The following is a 21,622-nucleotide window of genomic DNA, read 5'->3' on the forward strand; positions in this document are numbered from 1 at the left end:
AAGTGATCTAAATTTAGATTGCGTGAAATAAGTGAAAACATTGTTTTATGTTTATTACTCTTTCCGTCTGTCCGTTCTCTTGTTGGTTCAAAGTAGGAGATGAGATTCGGTTGAAAATGTTACGAATGGCTTTAGTCACATTGATTATTTCCGAATACGGCAGAAAAAAAATAATGACACGTGATGGCAGAATTGTCAGGTATCTCACTGTTTCTGAATGTTGTGGTGTGGACGATTCTACACACTGCTGTGAGTGAGTGAGTGAGTGAGTGAGTGAGTGAGTAACCCATCCTCGATATCTCCCGGTAATACGTTCCGATAAATTTCCACTATACCCTGGATGCATCTACGACGGCCTGATAAGTTTATTACCATCGTTGACTGACTTTTTTTTATCCAGTTAGGTGTCAACGCTGGGAAGTTGAACGTACCAATCACAACTCACCTTGACTTTATAAAATGCCCAACCCTGATAAACACAAATCATGCAGAGGAACTCTGAAAGACATACAAGGAGTTCTTGCATATATTTTTCTCAAGTTTCGGACCTGACAATTTGTATGACTTAACATAAATCTGAGTGTCACTTCAACAAACGTTCACAGATGTCTTTGCTGACACTGGCAAGTTCGATTGTAACAGCAGCTTAGCTGATTGACTACTGTGAGAATGCGGAGCCACCCAAGGGAGGTAATACAATTATCGGGCTGAGCCGTAGCTGCATAAATCTCCGTATAGTGGAGATCTATCTGAACGTATACCCTGGAGATATCGATGATGGGATTTTCGCCGATGTTAGCGATATTCGAGCAATCACGGCGGGGGACGCCAGAAATGGGCTTCACATTGTACCCATGTGAGAATCGAACACTGGTGTTCAGCGTGACGAGCGAACGCCTTAACCACTCAAAAACCTATCCCTCCTCTCCCTTGTGAGAATGTCCATGGTTCCCTGGTACCTTGTGGCATACATCGAAAACAAAAAATACAGTCAGAACCCCCCGCCGTCCATCAGTGAAGGAATAATGACACTTGTGACAGCAGGACTTTTCCACAATTCCAGGAACTGTGAAAATTGTGCATTTAACATTAGGTGCAGTTTTAAATTCACCGACGTCACGCGGTTGCACTGGCCACATGAACTGAACAAGAAAAAATGGGAAGTATGTTATTGTTTTTTATTACGAAAGAATACACTTCTACAACAGAAGTCTCATGCGCGATCTCTAAAGCTAAATGAGAAAAAAGTAATGAAAACAAGCTACAAATTTCGAGAAATCACTTGAAATATCGAGAAAAAGTAATTTTAATATGCTTGGAGTGAATATTAACAAGCAATTGTCGGTAATGTGGCATAACCCCACGGCAGCACACTATCAAATCAAACTCAAAACCAAGTAATAAAAGTGATGGTCGTAGTTTAAAATGAAGTTAAATGTCAACAGGAAAACATTCAAAAGAAGTCCAGTGAGCCGTTCTGGAGATATCCTGCTGACAATCATGACATATTAAAAACTTCAAAGTGTGACCTTGAAAATTACATGGAGGTCACCAAAATCGACTGGGCCTTGCACCTTCCTTGTATGAAGCTTGGTGTTAAATATGAAAAAAAAACCCAAAACAAAACCAAAACCAAAACCCAAAAAAAAACATGCAGCGTATGGCTCACGGGGTCGTACGCAACCAAACAATTAAACATAATTAAAACAGTGATCTCACTTGTTCATGATATAGGTTAACATGCTGAAATCTTCAAAGTATCATTGAGAACTAGTAAAGTGTGTGAAGGTAACCAAAATCGACTAGGCCCTGCGCCTTCCCTTTGTGAAGCCTGGTGTCAAATATGATGAAAATCCATTTATTTGTTGCTGAGGTATATGGATGTCAACGGTAAAGGTTACTGCCCCCTTCTGACCTTGAAATGATGGTCAAGGTCATCAAACCTGAATGGAACCTTTCGTATACTGCAATGAACCTAAGTACTAAGTATGAAAACTATAGTCAACGCTACAAACTCGTACGGACGGACGGAGCATAGCACTATATCCCCTTCTTCACGCTAAACGCGCGGCCGGGGATAACAAAATAAAATATAATTACTTAAATCAAACTAGAAAAGTCGTAATTTACAAAAATATAAACAAATCATTGAAATAAACATACAATTCACGTTACCAAGCAGAATTTGACGTATCTTAATGATTTCTCCAGCTATTGCGACATGGATACCAGCTGGTGCCTTACCGATACACATACGCTGGATGTAAACCGTAAATTAAAACAGTCTGTACATGTTAAGTCAAACGTTGTTAATCCACTTCGAGCTGATGTAGTAGCTAATGTCTTCCACATGACCACTTGGTTGACCTTTTGATACTGGGAATTCACTATGCGTACTCCTGGAAATCAAACTCTAGTTGTCAGGTGGAGGCGTTGCTTCACTTCCGTACTGGGAAAATAGGTCATCTGGTCATCATGGACGCTATCACCTATATAGTGACTGTCTACAAAGTGATCAACTCAAGAGTGTTTCCTTCAATGCGCATGTGCAGCTGCCATTTTTCATAAAACGGTATGATGTTATTTTGGATTTATTACGGATTACATGGGTTTGCAAACCACTATCCCTTATAACGAGACTAACCTAACCTATATAGGATAACAAATAACACCTTGATTATACCTTGAATATCCCTCTCCAATTTGTTAGGATATCTATCGTGGTCCACTCCGCAAAAACAGTTTCAACTTTTAGGTCACAGTGCCGTCTACTTATCATCAGCCTAGTATTGACTTCCTCTCGCTCTTCTGAACAAAGACCTATATTCGGCCATATATCTGATCCTCAGTACATTTAACCCATAGTTCGATTCCGGGTGCCCCCTCTATATTTTTTCGCTGAATCAGTCATCAGTGAAGGAACAAGGAACATTTGGATGGAGGAGTGTTTCCTGACTACAAGAAGTATGCAGCTAGATAGAAACGATTCCAACTTTGTGCCATGCATCCCCAACTACAAACTAGAAATTTCAGTTCATACCCAAGCTAATTCTGACGGCACGGGATGCTGATGACTTTCCTTGATTGACAAAACAATACCAAACAGGTGACAGTTGAAGAGGACAAAAAGAATTGTCAGAAGTGGTTTTCGAACCCACGCCGGGAGAACCCGGCTGCGACCTGAACGCAGTGCCTTAGACCGCTCGGCCATCCTGACTGCTGGTAGACTGTACACACCTGTATAAAGTATATCAGCGAGAGTCCTATGTATTGGTTTGGACGCGCAAAATGCATTCCACCCACACTGAAAATATGGAAAAAATCCAGTTTAGACCCTATTAAGGGCGCTAAAACTGCATATGAATACTTCAAGGGATATATTGTGAAGCGTTCAATGTATTTAAGTCGCCGTGAACTGAACGCACTTGAACTACGAAGTGCCAGGAAGAAACGTGTGGATATGACGTGAGCCCCAGCATGTTTTGATGGGTGTCAGATGCGACCAGATAGGCCAGTGAACACTGTTATAAATGAATTGAAAAACTGTTTTGTCAGACTGCTAGTAGGAATTAGGTTGCTAGCAACCAGGAGTATATATATATATATATATGTAAGATGGTTAGAAGCATGAGGAGATTCATACTGGTGATTTCGCGTCTGATGCCAATGGTTGACAAAAATGTCATTTAATTGGGCAGCCATTTCGCTGCCCAACGAAGCCACGTTGGTGAGCTGGACCCGGGTTTTAACGTAACACAAGGGAGGTAATACATGGCATGATGGCGGATGTGGGCTGTTGTCAGGATCTGAAAACACGAGATTTTTGCCATGTTACTTGTCTGAACGGACTCGGACCCTGAGCATGATAGGCTTCTTGGTGTTGAATATGCCTGTAAATACATCCACGTCCTCTTCTCTGATAGATGCCTGATTGACAAAAAAAATCATTATCGTCACCACACTGTCATCATCATCATCATCATCATCATCATGATCATCGTCGTCATCATCATCATCATCATCATATGTTTATCAATATGTACAGCATGTTGTAGCTGGTTCTACAATGTCAACTCGTATAAATCTCAGAAGAAATTCTTGAACCTTAAGTAGGTTTCCACTTTGAGTACAAAATTGGCTTTGGTGGAGATCTGACAATAAGGTGCCATCTGAGAGAGAACTGTCAAATTATGAAATCATTGGTTTTGAGTAGCCAATGCGAGGACCTCAGACATCGAGTTTAGACGGATGTTTTCGTGACAATGCATGCTGCTATATTCTGCTAAATATATATATTGCCCTTTTCTACATTCAGTAGACTACCCACTCGTATAATTCTGTAGAGACTGGTCTGTGTAAACCCATGCTTGTAAAGAGGTGGCTTACGGGATCAGGTGGTCGATGAATTGGTTAAAGCATATGTAGATAGGGTCTCACGGGGTCAACCATTCGGCACAACCAGGTTTTGTCAAACACAGATGAGTTTAGTTAAGTATTTCACAACTTTAGTTATACTCATGCTTTTTCTTGTCTAAATAGGAAACAGTCTAAAGTCAAGGTCAAGGTCAAGGTCTTAAGAACAGCGTTAGTCACTCATGTCGTTTTTGCTCACCAGTGTGTCCTCTGCAGGTTCAAACTGAATCTGTTTGAGAATCCGAGCCAGTGCCAACTTCATCTCCATCTGTGCAAGCCTCATTCCCAAACACTGACGGGGACCATGACCGAAGGGGAGATAATTCATGGGATCCATTTCAGACTTCCGGTCCCATCTACATTGAACAATATGGCATCGTCAGCTGAACTCATACCAGGGAAGGTTCATTGAATGAAGCTTTTACTAGCCGTGTGAAGGTCAAGGAAGTCGGCGAATCCAAGGGAAATATGCCTGTCCTGTATTGGCATAGACCAGGTAGGCCTAAAGTTGTGGGGTAAAGGTATATCGTTTGTGGAGTGTGTGATGGCATCTACCTGTCAGCCTTAAAGCTGTGGGGGTCAGTATATCGTGCGTGGAATGTGTGATGGCATCTACCTGTCAGGTAGAAAGCTGTTGGGGGTCAAAGTATTTCGTGTGTGGAGTGTGTGTGATGGTACCTACCTGTCAGGCTTAAAACTGTGGGGATCGGGGTAGATGTCACGATCCCTGTGTATCGCCAAAGCAGAGACGACGACTGCACAGCCCTTTGGAAACGTGTAACCCTTGATGGTGACGGTCTCCGTAGCCTCGCGGGTTGCTCTGCAACGTAAGATATGTAGTGCTGTCATCACTGAGATTTCACCATGTGCCCACGGATGCATTCTGGACAGTCCGTGGTATTTCTGAACCAACACCTGTCTCACACACAATTGTAACCTGTGCAGTGTGGGTCAGACCTGCTTAAAAGGTGTTACTTCAAATACTTCTAACGTAACGATGGGCGGTGAGGTAGCCCAGTGGTTAAAGCGTTCGCTCGTCACGCCGAAGACCCACGTTCGTTTCTCCACATGAGTACAATGTGTGAAGCCTATTTTCTGGTGTCCCCCGGCGTGATATTGCTGGAATATTGCTAAAAGCGGCGTAAAACTGCACTTACTCACTCACTCTAAAGACTACTATGCTTCTTTTGTGTTTTGAATTATGTAGTGTGAGAATGGTTTTAACTATATTCCAGCAATATCGCGGCTAGGGACTCCAGAACTGGGCTTTAGACTTTGTACCCATATGGAGAATCGAAACCAGGGTTTTCAGTCGGACAGGTTAACCATTAAGCACACAGAAACTTTTTTTCAGTTTTTCTATATGGTAAAAATCGAACAAGTGATTGACTTTTCAACCCATAAAAATACGAGAAGATCCGTCAGTAATGTAATAACGTACTACTTTTTGAGACAATGTTTGGAATTGGATACCAGGGAAATGCCCGCTTAGGTAGCGTCCGAGTCTCTGTAACCAATCACATGATGTCTCATGTAGACACCAAGACAGACAAGCACTTAATTCTGGGGCTTCATTCTTTCCAGGCTGGAAAGCACTGCCAATAACTACGGTATATACACTTCGCCAGAAGTGATGCATGTTTTCGATAGGTCTCGTCCCAACAAACCAAGAAACACAATCCTGTCGAGATGGGATTCGAACGTTAGTTGATGAATCCAATGTACTCCCACGTACTTGGGCGTATTATGGGGTGTATTACGGGGCGAACGTAGAAAAGATTTTAGATGATCTGAGATCATAGTATCATGGAGATCTGATTAGGATGAATATATTTCTATTCATTTACTGAATAGAAATACTGGGCGTTGATGTAGCCTAGTGGTTAAAACGTTCGTTCGCCACGCCGAAGAAACGCGATTCCTCACAAGGGTACAAAATATGAAGCCCATGTCTGGTGTCTCCAGCCGTGATATTGCTGGAATATTGCTATAAGCAGCGTAAAACCATACTCACTCACTCCGCTCTCCAGGTAAACGCTCCACCCAGTTGAGCTAACATGACAGTATATTTGAGATCGTCATATATATTACTCATGGCGACAAATTAATAGCAACACAAAGAGTTCCCCGCTGTGAATTTGCTGGAATATTGCTAAAAGCGGCGTAAAACCATTCTCATTCATTCACTATTCATTAACTGAGCAGAAACTAGCAATCCGTTTATTACTATTATCTGAATGTCTAAACATTGGTGTTATTTTCAACAAAAGAAGCTAGTCTGAATATTTCTCATCACTGAAAGACTTCCGAAACAATCTCTATGAAAACTGTGTCATGGTATCAGACTGATGAATGATTTCTCACCCAGTTACAGCAGGATACAGTCTCAGAGTCTCCATGATCACGTGATCCATATATTTCAGGCCACCAATATTATCATAGTCTGGAGTTGTCTGAAAGACAAAGACAAACGTCTAGTATCAGGGCACTGGTTACATAAACATTTATGCTTTTTTAAGAACACCTTCAAAAGGGGATGAGTGTTTGTCTCTTGCCTTCCTGGAACTATAAAGGGAAACAGTTATAAGATGTTGTGATCCTGTACTCTAATCAACGTTCTATCAAAGTTAAGAGTGTGTTACGTCAACACTTTGAAGTAGAAAAAGTAATCTGTAGTAGTAACAAGTAGTAACCTGGCAGGGGGTAGGGTAGTAGGGGGTTGCAACTGCCTCCATGGTCTACCAACGGCCCTGTATTCTGTGTACTGGGGTTCCTTGACACATCAAGTCCTTTCTGAACGCGGAAGTCGTCATCTACGTCGGACAGTCAAAATGTGCTTAGTGTTGCCAGGTGTAACCCCCGGAGGGACCATTGTCGGATCTCTTTGTAGAGATTTATCGTGTAATGTTTGCGAGACACGTTGGTCTATGATGCTGCAACTCGCTGTGGGAATTTATGTTCCTTAATTGATAGGATGCCCTTGTTCTACCATCCTATCCTCAATATATAGCCCTTTACCAGCATCTAGCTCCATTATCTATGTGTACCTATCGGAAACATTATCTATTTTCGTTTTATTACGATGTCCATTAGGGCCGATAAAAATCTTTTGACTTTCAAACGACATGTGAGTTTTTGTGTGTTTGTCACGGTTAAGAGAAACATGTTTTTTTCTGAATTTCAAATTACGTACGTCTCCCAAAACCGTGTCGACTTCTTCAGTGAGTCGCTGTTGTACATCCGGGTTCATAGCCAGAGAGTAGGCAACAAAATGGAGAGTGTTGGCCGTAGTTTCGTATCCAGCAATGAAGAATAACAAAGCCTGTCCAAGTATTTCATCGTTGGTCATTTCTGGAATGCAGAAATAAAGAAATGCATTTGTGCTCGTCTTTGCATATAGTCAACACAGAACTCAACATTTGCAATAGAATGGAACATGTGTTATTTCTTAAGTTATTGGAAAACATCACTTCAATGGCCCAGTACTTTCGAAGGCAAGGCCATGTTCCTTGAATTGGCGTGGCAAGATAACAGGCATAACAACCTGGAAATGGTAAATGTACATTAACTTTAGCTATACTTAGCAGTGTGATCCCGTACTATAATATTAGGCTCAAATAAGTACTGAAAATTGCGAGTAAACCTTTTAATGTGTTATGGCAAAACAAAATTACATTTCACTGACCCTTTCTTCAGATTAAATCAGTCATTTCCGCACTGTGCGACTCGTTTCACAGCAAAGAGCAAAACAACGGAAACAAATTGACTGCCCCCTTCTTTCAAATACATTGGCCATCTTAGCATTGTGGGGCTCAATTCACAACAGAGGCAAAGAAAACACATTTCTGCTTTGAGATCCACTGTGACTGTCCCTCCTTTTAACATACATAGGCCATCTCAGCATTGTGGGGCTCAATACACGACATGGGGCAAAGGAAACAAACTTTTGCTTTGAGATCCACTCTGATTGGGGTTTTCATCAGTACCATCATCCTCCGCGTCCATCAGAAGTTGGAAGAAGTCTTGTCTTTTCGTCTACAACAGAATCCGCGAAAGGATACTCGTACCACATACATCCACACCATGTGTATGAAACCGTATTGAATCCACTCAACTAACATAGTGAGATAAAGAAAGTACAATCAATTTGTGAAAAACGCAAATGAAATTTTGAATTACGTAATAGTTTCCTTGCCGTGAGAGAGTATGGGCACATATCCATGGACAGTCATTGACCTCCACGAGCTCATCGGTTCAATGCACAGAGGAAAGACAATAATTATACAACCAACAATAAGCTCTGAATTCACCATCAGGAGAATTTCTGTTCAGTGAATACACGAAGCAGTATAGGACGATTGATAAGTTCCGAATTCATCTCTAGGTCAATTTCGGTTAAATACATAAAGGAAAGAAGGTGTACAGCGATAAATAATTTTACAATTCACCCGTGGGAGAATTTCGGTTCAATCAATAGAGGAAAGACGGTATGCGACCATAAATAAGTTCAAAATTCGCCCAAATTCGCTGTTAAATGCACACAGGACAATAGACGGAAATTCCGAATTCAGCGCTTGTGTACCTACCTTTCCATCTCTTAAATCAGCCTTGCGTTGTTCAATCATTTCATTCAGGACCTTCGTGAAGAACTTTAGAGTGCTCTTTGAAAAAGTGCTAACACCCAAAGCTCTGAAGAAGGGAATGAGTGCGGGGAATATCACTGGAAATGAAAATAAAATTCCATTCAATAGCAGTTATCAAAAAACAATAAAGGTGTCAAGCTACCAAAGCCACGAAAGTTGCAGCTGATAGCAATGAATCATCAACTGGTAACCGGCCGTACACAGTGGATTTATGAGATACGCTTTCCATTTGAGATTCATGTGATAAAATTTCTTCATCAGTTTTGTGTTTCGTCCTTGATGTCATGTTTTGTAGTTTTAAATATGTTATATAAACACCGAGAAAGCATTTTAACATATTTCTATAACATAACGGGACATTTCATTATCAGCGATGCCTATAAATTGAAAGTCTAATTATTTGAAACATTTCAAAGAACTCAATCATCAATGTAGCTTGAACCAATTCGCTTATTTTAGCATGATTCAAATGTTTATTCAGTTAGCAAATCCTGTTCTGGTTTTGACATCCGAATGTCTGCTGTGAAATAATTTGTGAATATAAAAACACAATGAAATATAATTTCTCGGAAGAAGTGTCATAAATAAGAAACATATAATGGTACTATGTGATGATTTTCATCCTTTGTTCACTTCATTCACAGAGTCGGGGTTTCGTACAATTGGGACTTAACAATACTGTAATTGTATTGATGAACCTCCCAGTGAGTGAGTGAGTGAATGAGTTCAGTTATATGACGCAATCAGCTATATTCAAGAATATATATATATATATATATATATATATATATATATATATATATATATATATATATATATATATATATATATATATATGGTCTGTGGTCTGTAAACAATCGAGTCTGGACCAGACAATCCAGTGATCAACAGCATGAACATCGATCTACGCAATTGGGACTGTTGAGACGAGTCACCCAAGTCAGCGAGCCTGACCACCCGATCCCGTTAGTCACCTCTTACGACAAGCATAGTCGCCTGTTATGGCAAACATTGGTTGCTAAAGGCCTATTCTACCACGGACCTTCACGGGTCCCAAACAAATGACCAAACGTCCACGTATTCCTGAGCTTAAGCCACTGCTGTGGAAAGCATAATTAGTTAATCACTAATCACTTACTAATAATCATCATAACTGGGTTTAAGAACCCTGGTCCAAAGAACTTCTTTGCCTCCTCAACAAAAACATGTTTAAAGTCACTTTGGGAATCCACTTCGATCCCAAACGCTGTGCTTGCTATGGCGTCCATTGTGAATGCCCCAAAGTATCTGTGATGAAGTTCACATAATTAATTATTGAGTTTCAGTAGGACTTTCTTTATAAAACAATACATTGGTTACGGTATGCGCCGAATATAACAAAACGAGTATACCAATATGCCAACAGAGACAAATATTCTATGTTTGTGTAAAAGGAACTTACTCATAAAAATACAATGTAAATGACCTTTCGACTCGAAGCCCCTTTACATATATAGAGGCGGATGCAGCTATTGTGAGAGCGCGTGTTTTTGTGTGTGTCTGTGTGTTTGAGTGTGTGTGTGTGAGGGAGAGAGAGGGAGAGAAAGATGTGTGATGTGTGTGTGGAATGTGTCTGTGTTTGTGTGCGTGTGATTGGTACAGTTCAGAAGGGAGAAGGGTTGCACAATTCATTTGCACACGTTTTCACGAGCGTTTGATTTGTCATTGATTTAACTTTAAGCCCCCGATTGACCTTTGGATCCGCCTATGAGTATGTATGTATGTAGAACAGATCATTGCAGATGTGACAAATCGTTCGTTTAAACACCAAAATAATTAGGTGGTTTCGTATACAGGAATGGGAAAGAAACCATAACGTTGTTGGATATAATGCTCAGATGTCAGTAGGAAATGCCATTCAACTACTAGACAAAAACATGTTATCTACGGACATGTACACTGACATAAGTGTGAGTGAGTAAGTGAGTGAGTGAGTGAGTGAGTGAGTTTAGTTTTACGCTTTTTTCAGCAATATTCCAGCAACATAACCGCTGGGGACACCAGAAATGGGTTCCACACACGGTCCCAATATGGGGAATCAAACCCGGATATTCGGCGTGACGTACGAACGCATTAACCACTAGGCTATCCCATTGTCCCTCACTGACATTAGCCTGGCCGCATACATGGTAAGTCTTCATGAGGCAGTTTGGTTTGAGATTTATACACAAAAACATACGAGTTCTGGCGTTGCGTCCTAATCTTGTGGTTTCATTTGGACACGAGTGGGAGGGGATTTGTTTTTGAAGTACAGCTGTATACAAACTGGAAAGCAATAAAAGCAGATAAAGGGTGTGAGAGAAGTACATCGGTTCGTCTTACCCTTTGACATCAATCCTCTCGTTCGATTCCGCTGCTTTAACGAAGTTGGTTGTAAGTTTATCGGCACATTGGTTTATTCGGTCGCACATCTGTAAGAAAATGTGAAAATTACAAAACCTGGCATTGATTTTGCAAATATTTGCGAAAACACACACACAAAATCCTAAGCAACCAGGTGCGTTCGTGTTTGGGTGAATGAATGAGTGAGTGGGTGAGTTGTGTTTAACGTCGATCTTTACATCAATTCAGTCTCATCAGCTCAGTAGGAACGCGATGCAGACCATAGATTGACTGTTGTTTAACTTTACACTCAGCCATGTCCTATAGCATAGGTTCATGACATGCGAAAGGGACTTAACTCTACTGGTGGGATCTGGTCAACCATATTTTCCGTGCTGCTATAAAATCTCATCTGACAAATACATTGATACATATCGCTACTTGAGGTTGTAATTGTATATTCCATAAAATAAGGTGTTCATACTACAAACAAATGAGTGAGTCTTGTTTTACAACGCTTTTAGCAACGTTCCAGCAACATCACGGCGGCAGAGACCAGAAACGGGCTTCACACATCGCACCCATGTGGGAAATCGAAACCGGGTCTTCGATGTGACGAGCAAACGCTTTAACCACTAGGCTACCCAACCGCCCCTAATACATACGAAGCCACGTAACCTAAAGCACGTAAGGTTTGCATCTCAGTCAAATACAGACAATACTGTGAAAGAAAGGGCTCATTAGAACGACTCCTTGTCCCACCCCTTGTGTTGATGTTACTTGTACGTAAGAACGAGTTGCGTAGTCGTTACTCTTCTTGGACTGACATAGTGAGAGAGTTTGGTTTTACGCCGATTTTAGATTTATCCCAGGAACATCACGACAAAGACATCAGAAATGTGCGACCCACAAGTCGAAGCCAGATCCTCGGCTTCACGAGCGAACGCTTTAACCAGTAGACTAGCCCCTGGATTGAACTGAATAAATAAACTGAATATTGTTCTTACCATGCGGAGTTTGGAGGCACTGAATGTCGGGCTTATAATATTTCTGATTCGTTTCCAGTTGGCGCCTTTCTCAAGGAGGATACTTTTGTTCACCGGGTAGTTGCTCAGATCCAATATCTGTAAGGTTATCAAACATTCTGCATATATACACCGTAACACTCTCCAACATTCTTCATATATACACTGTAGCACTCTCAAACATTCTTCATATATACACTGTAGGACTCTCCAACATTCTTCGTATATTCACTGTAACACTCTCACACATTCTACATATATTCATTGTAACACTCTCAAAACATTCTGCATATACTCGTATATACTTGTATCATTCTGAAATAGTCTCTATATATATTCACTATGACATTCTCAAGTATCCTGTGTATATTCACTGTGACATTCTCAAACATTCCGTATATGCTCACTGTAACACTCTCAAGCATTCTGCATATATTCACTGTGGCGCTCTCAAACTGACTGCATATATTCATTGTAATACTCAAACATTCTGAATATATTCACTGTAACAGTGTAAAACATTGTGTATGTATTCACTGTAGCATTTTCAATCAAACTGTATGTATTCGCTGTAACATTCTCAAACATCCTGCATATATTCACTGTAACATTCTAAAACATTCAGCATATATCCACTGTAACATAGGCAAACACCCTGTACATATTCACTGTAACATTCTCAAACATTCTGTATAGATGTACTGTAACATGCAGCATATTTTCACAGTAACATTCTCAAACATATTGTACGTATTCATTGTAGCATTTACACAAATAATATAAACAGACATGTAACACTTATTATTTGCACACACACTTCATAACTAGTGTTTGAATGCAACAGGCAATATGAATCTACCGTGACCACATCTAAGCATATTATGTATATTCAATAAGATCTGAAAGACTTGTATAAAACTAAAGAAAACATATATTCAGATTCCAACTATAACAAAATGCTTACAACTCTGTCTGTGAAATGCTGGAAATCCCTGATCAGAATCTCCCTGGCAATGTCAGGATCCAATACATTGACCATAGGGAGGCCACCTAGAAAAACCCTGAAAATACAGCAGACATATTTAGCATTAAGTGAGTGGGAGTAGAGTCTGCTTCACGAGCAGGTCCAAATAATGAATATATAGACATTACTCAGTCGCACGCATATGGAGCTAACGAAGCATAATCAGGCAGATTCTGGATTTGTCCCGATGATCACGTGCCCGAAAGGAGATTGTACTCATTGTACTGAGACAATGTGTAAACATCAGCATTCTTGGTAAATGATAACCATATTGCCATATTACTGAAACAAGAAAACCAAAGTACAGATCGGTTGATGAGGCTCATTTCTGTGAATGGTTGATAAATTAGTCGACAAAATACAAAACAGGTGTAAAAATCAAAACATTTCAGTCCAACTGTACATTTATATGCTGCTTCTATATTTTACTGGTGGTGTAAAAATCAATGTAGGTAGACAGGTAGGGCATACATTTTGAGAAATCGTTTCCTTTGTTCGTTCACTCTTTCTTCCCTTTTAAGAATGTGTATATTCACGTGTATATATGTCTGTGGACTGCACACCCAATAAAGATTTAATGATGATGAATACCTCGGCGAATTATACAGTTGCCCATACTGTCAATCACTGGATTGTCTGGCCCAGACTGGATGATAGTGACAGTGAATATGGCCATGTGGTAGATATTTGATACAATTATGTACATATTAGTTTTAAGTCATTTAACAATTTTATGAATGTTTGTATATTTATAGTTTATTGCAGTTGCAGAGATATCACTTCATATTTGGATATTTATGCATAATTGTATAACAATCACTTTGCATTGCAGATATAACATTTCTTATTTATAGTAATGAATGCTTTTCTATCAACAAGTCTGGTCATTGTGGAACTGACTATACTCAGTACAGTCAGTCAGAAACATATCTATTAATAGCCATGAGGTCGGTGTTATTCTAGTTTCATTAAAGGTGGTTATGTAGGTTCATTACATTATTATGTGCCCTTAATTGATCCATTCTGATCGTTCAAACTCTTGTCCACGTTTACTAACTCAGGTCTTCACTCTACTCTCATTGCTTGCACTGACAAGACATTTATCCTGTGCTGGAAAATAACACCATGTTACATCACCAAAGGTCACTTTAATCTTTATATCAATTAATCAGTGTGTATACCTTTAAATGTTATATTGTTGATGTTTATGTGTTAATATAAGCTATAACTTATGTGTAAATATAAACTGTAACTTGTGTGTATGTGTACAAATTAGTTTCGGCTTGTTGGAGTCACAAAGCTTACTAATAATTCAATAATGTTTTAGTATATAATATTTAACATGAATTCAAATGTGTTATCTACTAGTATTTCAATGAAGAGTTTCCAGTCTTCCATGAGTAAAGTAGCACTTTTGGATGTTTGATTGATTGATTTTACATACGAATGTAAGTATGAATGTGATATAAGTTATATTATATCCTAGGCATTGAAATGGTAGAGTATATATGTATAGTTTACGTTATCCTAACTTGATCCATGTTTATATAGATTATACATCCGATTGACTGGCTTGACAGGGCTGTACTCTGTACCCTAGTGCCATACACCGGGTAGGGATCGCATGTAGCATGATTGTATATATTTATGATGTTTTGTGTATTTTATATACGTTATCTGGGCATGTTTACTGTTTTCATATGCCTCACTGACTTAATATTTATGGCAATTAAGCAAGGAGTGATCGCCCCTTGTAGTCTATTTGTCCAGAGTATGTAATAATAGTTTTTCAACTAAATGTTGTGATAGCTGATTTTACATCTCATGTATATATTATGACTTATGTAATTATTGAATCATGTATTGTTTCGGGGTGACGTTATCAGTATGGTGCAAACATTCTCACACCCGTAACCAGTGTCCTGGATTCGTTAACATCCAATCACAATCTCGGTTACAGCAATACGGTGCTTTAAAATAACAATACATATAATACAGCGATAATACAGGGGACCATATAAATATACTTCATACATTGTACCCATGTTGTGAATTGAACTCCGGTCCTCAAAGTGACGAGCGACCGCTTTACCCACTGGGCTACCTCACGGCCCTCTAGACTGGATTAAATCCAGACCTCCGCCATATGACTGGAGTATTCCCGAGGGTTAAGAAGGAAAACCGAACAGGCAAATTAAAAATAACAGTCATGCATGCACAAATGGTGGTTACTTGGAACATATGACATTCTCAAAGTCCCTGTCATACTGCCGTTTAGGTATGATTTACATCAAGGGGAGATAAGCTCGACGGATCTACATACCCGAATACTTTACCATACTGTTTGAAGTGCTTGTTTTCGAAATCCAAGCCCTGTAACAAGATGTCATCTTTGATAGATTTGTTTCAAATGAAAGAAAAATCACAAAATCAACCAGCAGATATACTGATCAGCAAAACGAACACAATTCTGGCTTTTATTAAATGTTTAAACAGATGACACTAACATGAAGGTTTGCTTTTATGAGATTTCATTTTTCGACTCTTTTGCGGTTCAGTATACAAATAGCTGAATGGCCTCTACTGTATTTTGTCGTGACTCGTATCACATATTACACCCCGAACAAAATAGTATGGTGTCAATTTTGCGGGATTAGTTTTGAATTGACGACTGGACATATAATTGAACCTCACTGAAATTTTCAAAGAAGGTTTGTTTGAGATTACACTATGAGCTTACGTTCTTAATCATCTGATGGAAGTTCCCGATATAAATCACAGGCTCTGGACCAGGAATACCAGCATCCTTGAAAAAACGGTTCCTCTTCTTTCCATATCTGGGCAAAATACAGATTTGGGTTAGAAGTGATCTTCATCAACCCATGATCTTCATAAGATCATGATGCGACAAACGGGATATGTATAGGGTGATCGGGGTCGTTGACAAGGCTGACACGTCATCGTATCCCAAACTATCGACACGCATGATGTTGATCACCGGATTGACTGGTCCGCTTTCGACTATTCACACACCGCCGCCATATTGCTATAATATTGCTGAGTACAGCATTAAACAACATCCAAATAAATCTGAAAGTGGCGTCGACAGTTTGAAGCAAACTTAGAATACGCGCTTACGGGTTTATGAGATGCCCCCTTTATAAAAATCGATTACAGGAAAACGGCCTTCACCTTGTGACATTTAATGCCGTAGTGTCTGTCGTCACTGTTTTCTGTCTTGTTCATTTACGACTGTGTATTAATCTGACAACTAAATCTCATTAGTGGATCAGATCACCAATCATTTTACTTACGTATAAATCAGAAACAAAACAGCTATACACAGAATCCATGTTGGAGAGATGTCAACACAGCCGAGTATCTCCATTGTGAAGTGTATCCAGGAGATCAATGGGCTTTCAAAACAACACCGAGGTCAGTGTGCTCCTGGTGATTCACGACCAATGAATTGACGTTAATAACATTCACTCAGAGTTCACTCAGAGACGGACATTCAATATCATGTCAGTTGGACCTTGGGTTCTGCGTTGCTGACATGAGTTGGTGTTTTCGCTGGGAGATTTGCTAGCACGGTTACAACACGGGGAGCATCTCAAAATGTTTTAGATGCATTAAAACTCCATCCACAATAGTGCGGGGAAATAGGAAATGAATCTCATTTCGTTTTAGGTTTGTAAAGCATAAAGTTTGATATTTCTCTGTGAAACAGAACCGGTACCTTTCTATCCTGTGCGCGTAAAAGGCAACTAGTTGGGACTTCAATTTAACAGTCATTCTTATGTTGTTTCATCAATCAGTCTGACCTCTAGATCCCGTTAGTCGCCTCTCATGACAAGCATGGGTTGTTGGAAACAATTCAAACTCATCCACTCTCTTAAATACATGTGCACAATGTATGTATACCTATTCTAATATGTACACGATGCAACACGACTTCGAACTGGAGTGTTCATCCAGCTCATTAACTGTGAAGTTATCATTTCCTAATTTCTTCTCAAAACCAAAGACTGCTTGCGAAAGCGCTAGCTGTGTTTTCCCCTGCACAGCACGTGCTGCACGTTGCTATAAACACGGCACCGTCGAGCTAGTTCTCCGGCAGAGAAGGCGTGTGAAAATGAACTCCGGAAACGAAGTTTACGTTTGTCTGTAACATGTTCCAGCCTTAGATTCCTAAACCTACTTAGCGGATTTTCGTACACTGATTTACATATCTGCGTCCAACCCACAGGCTATTCCTGAGCAGGTCAAGGATATCGGAGTGAGTGAGTGAGTGAGTGAGTGAGTGAGAGTGAGTGAGTGAGTGAGTAAGTGAGTGAGTGAGTGAGTGAGTGAGTGAGTTTTATACCGCTTTAAGCAATATTCAGGCAATGTGATGGTGGGGGCGCAAGAAATTCGCTTCACACATTGCACCCATGCGGAATTCGAACTCTGGTCTTCGGCTTTAACCCCAAGGCTACCCCACCGCTCTAGCATGAAGAGTAAGGCCAACATGAAGAGTAAAGGCAACATGAAGGGTAAGGCCAACAGGAAGAGTAAGGCCAACATGAAGAGTAAGGCCAACATGAAGGGTAAGGCCAACATGAAGAGTAAGGCCAAAATGAAGAGTATAAGGCCAACATGAAGAGTAAGGCCAACATGAAGGGTAAGGCCAACATGAAGGGTAAGGCCAACAGGAAGAGTAAGGCCAACATGAAGAGTAAGGCCAACATGAAGAGTATAAGGCCAACATGAAGGGTAAGGCCAACATGAAGAGTAAGGCCAACATGAAGGGTAAGGCCAACATGAAGAGTAAGGCCAACATGAAGAGTATAAGGCCAACATGAATAGAGTAAGGCCAACATGAAGAGTAAGGCCAACATGAAGAGTGAGTGAGTGAGTTAATATTTAACGTCACATCGGCAATATTTCAACCATATCGTGACGGGAACATTCTGCAATGAAAAGGACTATGTGTACATTATAAAACCCGTCAACGAAGGACAGTAAAACACCTACAATATCACAATTAGCATTAAAACTAGTGTGGAAAATCAAAACTGATATCGTTATATGGACAATACAGTATAAAAACAAGCTATAAATCGCCAACAACAGAAGGTAGATCACCATACTAGGGACCATGGGGGATCCGACTGAGAGGTTACTGACGGAGACGATGCTCGTCATAATTTATACGTTTTTATACGGGAGGCACTGCCTGCTGCTCAGTATCAACATTTTTTAAAACAAATTTTATTCACTTAAATAATGAACAGAACTGGCAAACAAGCCAATGGCATATTTAAATGTCGCTCCAACGTAAATGTATTGATTATATACATATATACGCCATGTCAACAGTACATAATTACTGGTAGAAATAAGTAAATCATATTGATTTTGGTCAAATGAAATTAAGTTATTTACAGTTAAGTATTTTATTGCATTTCCGCACATTGCTTCTGAATTCTTAAATCGACAAGAATTTTGAATAAAACAATAACCAGATTTAACACTTTGCAAAGTTTCAATTTCTGATGCTTAAATATTTCCATAGAGGACCAACTTGAGGTTGTATCCGGTTGGATAAAAGTGCAAATCATTCCCAAATCATCATTATATGGAGACGGAAAGCAATAATCTAAATTATCTTCAAAAATAGCACCACAAGATGGGTCATTAGATATGAAACAATTAACTTTGTTCGAGTTCAGATCACTTCATTCTAATCGAAGCATTCAGTGCATAATTTGACAGAATCTGTTTCCAAAATTTGGATCATGCAGATGTTATACCTGGGATGTGTTTGATTTTATATGTGAAAGATTTTGAAGTCTGCATTTGTTTAATATCATCCAATAAAAGGTTCAGACGTTTTACAGTGCTTGGTAAAAAAGCAATCCTGTAGATGGTTGTTCTTGAAAGAATGTTTTGCAAATTTGTTGCATTCCTAAAAAAATAGGAAATACAGATACAGTGTCTGGAAGCATACTGCATAAAAAGCTTGGTACGATAATGTGTATCATTTCATGAAAAATGTTTAGCTTCCTTCAGCTATATGTAGGAAATCAGTTTCCTCAAACAATTTTCATGGCTTGTACCGCGTGTTGTCCCACACAGTTCTCAAACACCAAGTTGTAAAGTTTCCCACAATATATTTGTGATTCAAACACGTGTAATATTATGGATTAATACCTGATTTTAAGAGTATTTCTTGAAAAAATGATACTTAAAATATCTCAAGCAGTTTGTCTACAACGTTATTTGTGATGTCCATTTTCCGGGTTTGAGGGGATGTGAGTGAGTGTAGTTTTACGCGGTCTATAACCAGACAATCTGATCGAATCTCGACCAGACAATTCAGTGATCAACAGCGTGAGCATCGATCTATGCAGGTGGGAACCGATGACATGTGTCAACCAAGTCAGCGAGCCTGTCCACCCGAACCCGTTAGTCGCATGGGTTGTTGAAGGCCTGTTCTACTCTGGACCTTAAAACAAAGACTGGCCTCAGTCAGTTCACAGGCAATCTGTAGAACAAATGGGGTTGCGCAGCATACAGAATATGACCTGTATTCTTATATGCGAACTAAGCGAGCAAAGGTCAGCAACGTACTTTCCGCGCTATTTTTTCATGTCAAAATAACATACCGCCACCATTAAAGGTACACTCCCATATCCTAACTTGGGTGTGTTCTCATATTTTAAACCCCATATCTAATAATTATTCATGCGAAACATATCATGTGCAGGAATGATGACCAATAGGGGGTTGTGTTCAACGAAGCGTGTCCTCTAAGATCACAAAGGACTTTTAGAAAACTTCCCATACGGATTTACCTCCGCTGCAAAGATTCTAATTATTTTATCAAAGCAACATTAAATAGCACAAATCCCCCCCTGCCCTCCCTTGAAATGGTCACAACATTTTAAGCGCCACCCGTGGTACTGAGATCGTTCTACGCCTCTATTCCCCCCACCAGCTTCCGGTTCAACGGAGTGAAGGAACAAGAATAAGCAGAAATTAAAAAGAAATGCCGCGTATCCTAATTTTACCATGAACCCGTTGGAGTTTATTTTTCTTCTCTGTTGCCATTATTGTTAGAGTTTTCTTAACATTTATTCTACATTTCACGTGAGTAATTATTAATCATTGGGTTGGGAATCTGAGCGCACAACCCAGTGAAGAATTGGGCCGGAACACGTCACAATTTAATTCTGGACTCACAAAAGTCCAGAAACTCTCAGCACTGTGGCCACTCTCTCACAAGGGATTTCGCAAAATTAAACATACAGCTGTTATGTATATGTGCTAAGGATGAAAAAATGAAAAATTTTTTTTTCGAAAACTCAAAATTTAAACTCGCTCGCCCATGGGCACGCCCATGGGCGAACAGTGGCCAATGGGTAGGCCCATGGGCGAAAGTGTTTCATTTCATCCAGAATAAATGTTGTGGAGGTTGTAAATGAATGAAAAAATGTTGATAAGTATCATGACACAAATTTCAACTTGTTGTGACTTGACTCTGCTAACTGACAGCGATTTTAAAAAATCTCGCCCATGGGTAAAAAACATATTGGCCCATGGACGAGAATAATTAATTTCATTGAAACTACATGGTTTTTTTTCAGGCTTTGCAGCTTTTCAATGAATGAACGTGTATTTATTATTGTCTTGATACGAAATTAAGCTTATTTTGACTTAATTCGGCTAATTAAGAGTGATTTTTCAAAAAGTCTCACCCATGGGCGAAAACCATTTGGCCCATGGGTGAGAATATTTACTTTTACTCAAAATTCACCTTTTCCCATGTTTTGGAGGTTGTGAATGGATGAAAGTATGTTCATAAGTATCATGTCACAAAATTCAACCCATTTTGAATTAATTCCGTTAATTTAGAGCTTTTTAACAAAATCTCACCCATGGGCGAAAAACATTTTGGCCCATGGGCGAGAATATTTCCTTTTACCCCCAAACCCATCTTTTCCAATATTTGGAGGATGTAAATGAATGAAAGTACATTTATGAGTATCAGGACAGAAATTCCAACTCATTTTGACTTAATTCCTCTAAATGAGAGCAATTTTGAAAACTCTTGCCCATGGGAGAAAGACATTTTGGCCCATGGGCGAGAGTATTTGCCTTCACTCAAAATA

The 21,622-nt window shown here is 39.6% G+C and overlaps 1 protein-coding gene and 1 non-coding gene across 2 annotated transcripts; both read right to left on the bottom strand.

The window, feature by feature from the left end:
* Nucleotides 1–1,157: 1,157 nt before the first annotated feature.
* Nucleotides 1,158–17,080, bottom strand: LOC137287111 (cytochrome P450 3A24-like). Its single transcript, XM_067819246.1, has 14 exons — nt 16,781–17,080; nt 16,207–16,303; nt 15,790–15,839; nt 13,407–13,503; nt 12,425–12,541; nt 11,418–11,506; nt 10,195–10,343; nt 9,000–9,133; nt 8,358–8,448; nt 7,607–7,764; nt 6,778–6,866; nt 5,096–5,233; nt 4,613–4,769; nt 1,158–3,927 (listed from the first exon to the last, which is right to left on the bottom strand). The coding sequence occupies exons 1-14, from the start codon at nt 16,852–16,854 to the stop codon at nt 3,832–3,834; spliced, it is 1,536 nt and encodes a 511-aa protein (XP_067675347.1). The 5' UTR covers nt 16,855–17,080; the 3' UTR covers nt 1,158–3,831.
* On the bottom strand, nt 3,134–3,217 carry Trnal-cag (transfer RNA leucine (anticodon CAG)). The gene has a single exon. It is a non-coding gene; the product is annotated as a tRNA-Leu (tRNA).
* Nucleotides 17,081–21,622: the final 4,542 nt, after the last annotated feature.

Source organism: Haliotis asinina, chromosome 6 (assembly GCF_037392515.1).
Source record: "Haliotis asinina isolate JCU_RB_2024 chromosome 6, JCU_Hal_asi_v2, whole genome shotgun sequence".
NCBI classification, from domain to species: domain Eukaryota; kingdom Metazoa; phylum Mollusca; class Gastropoda; order Lepetellida; family Haliotidae; genus Haliotis; species Haliotis asinina.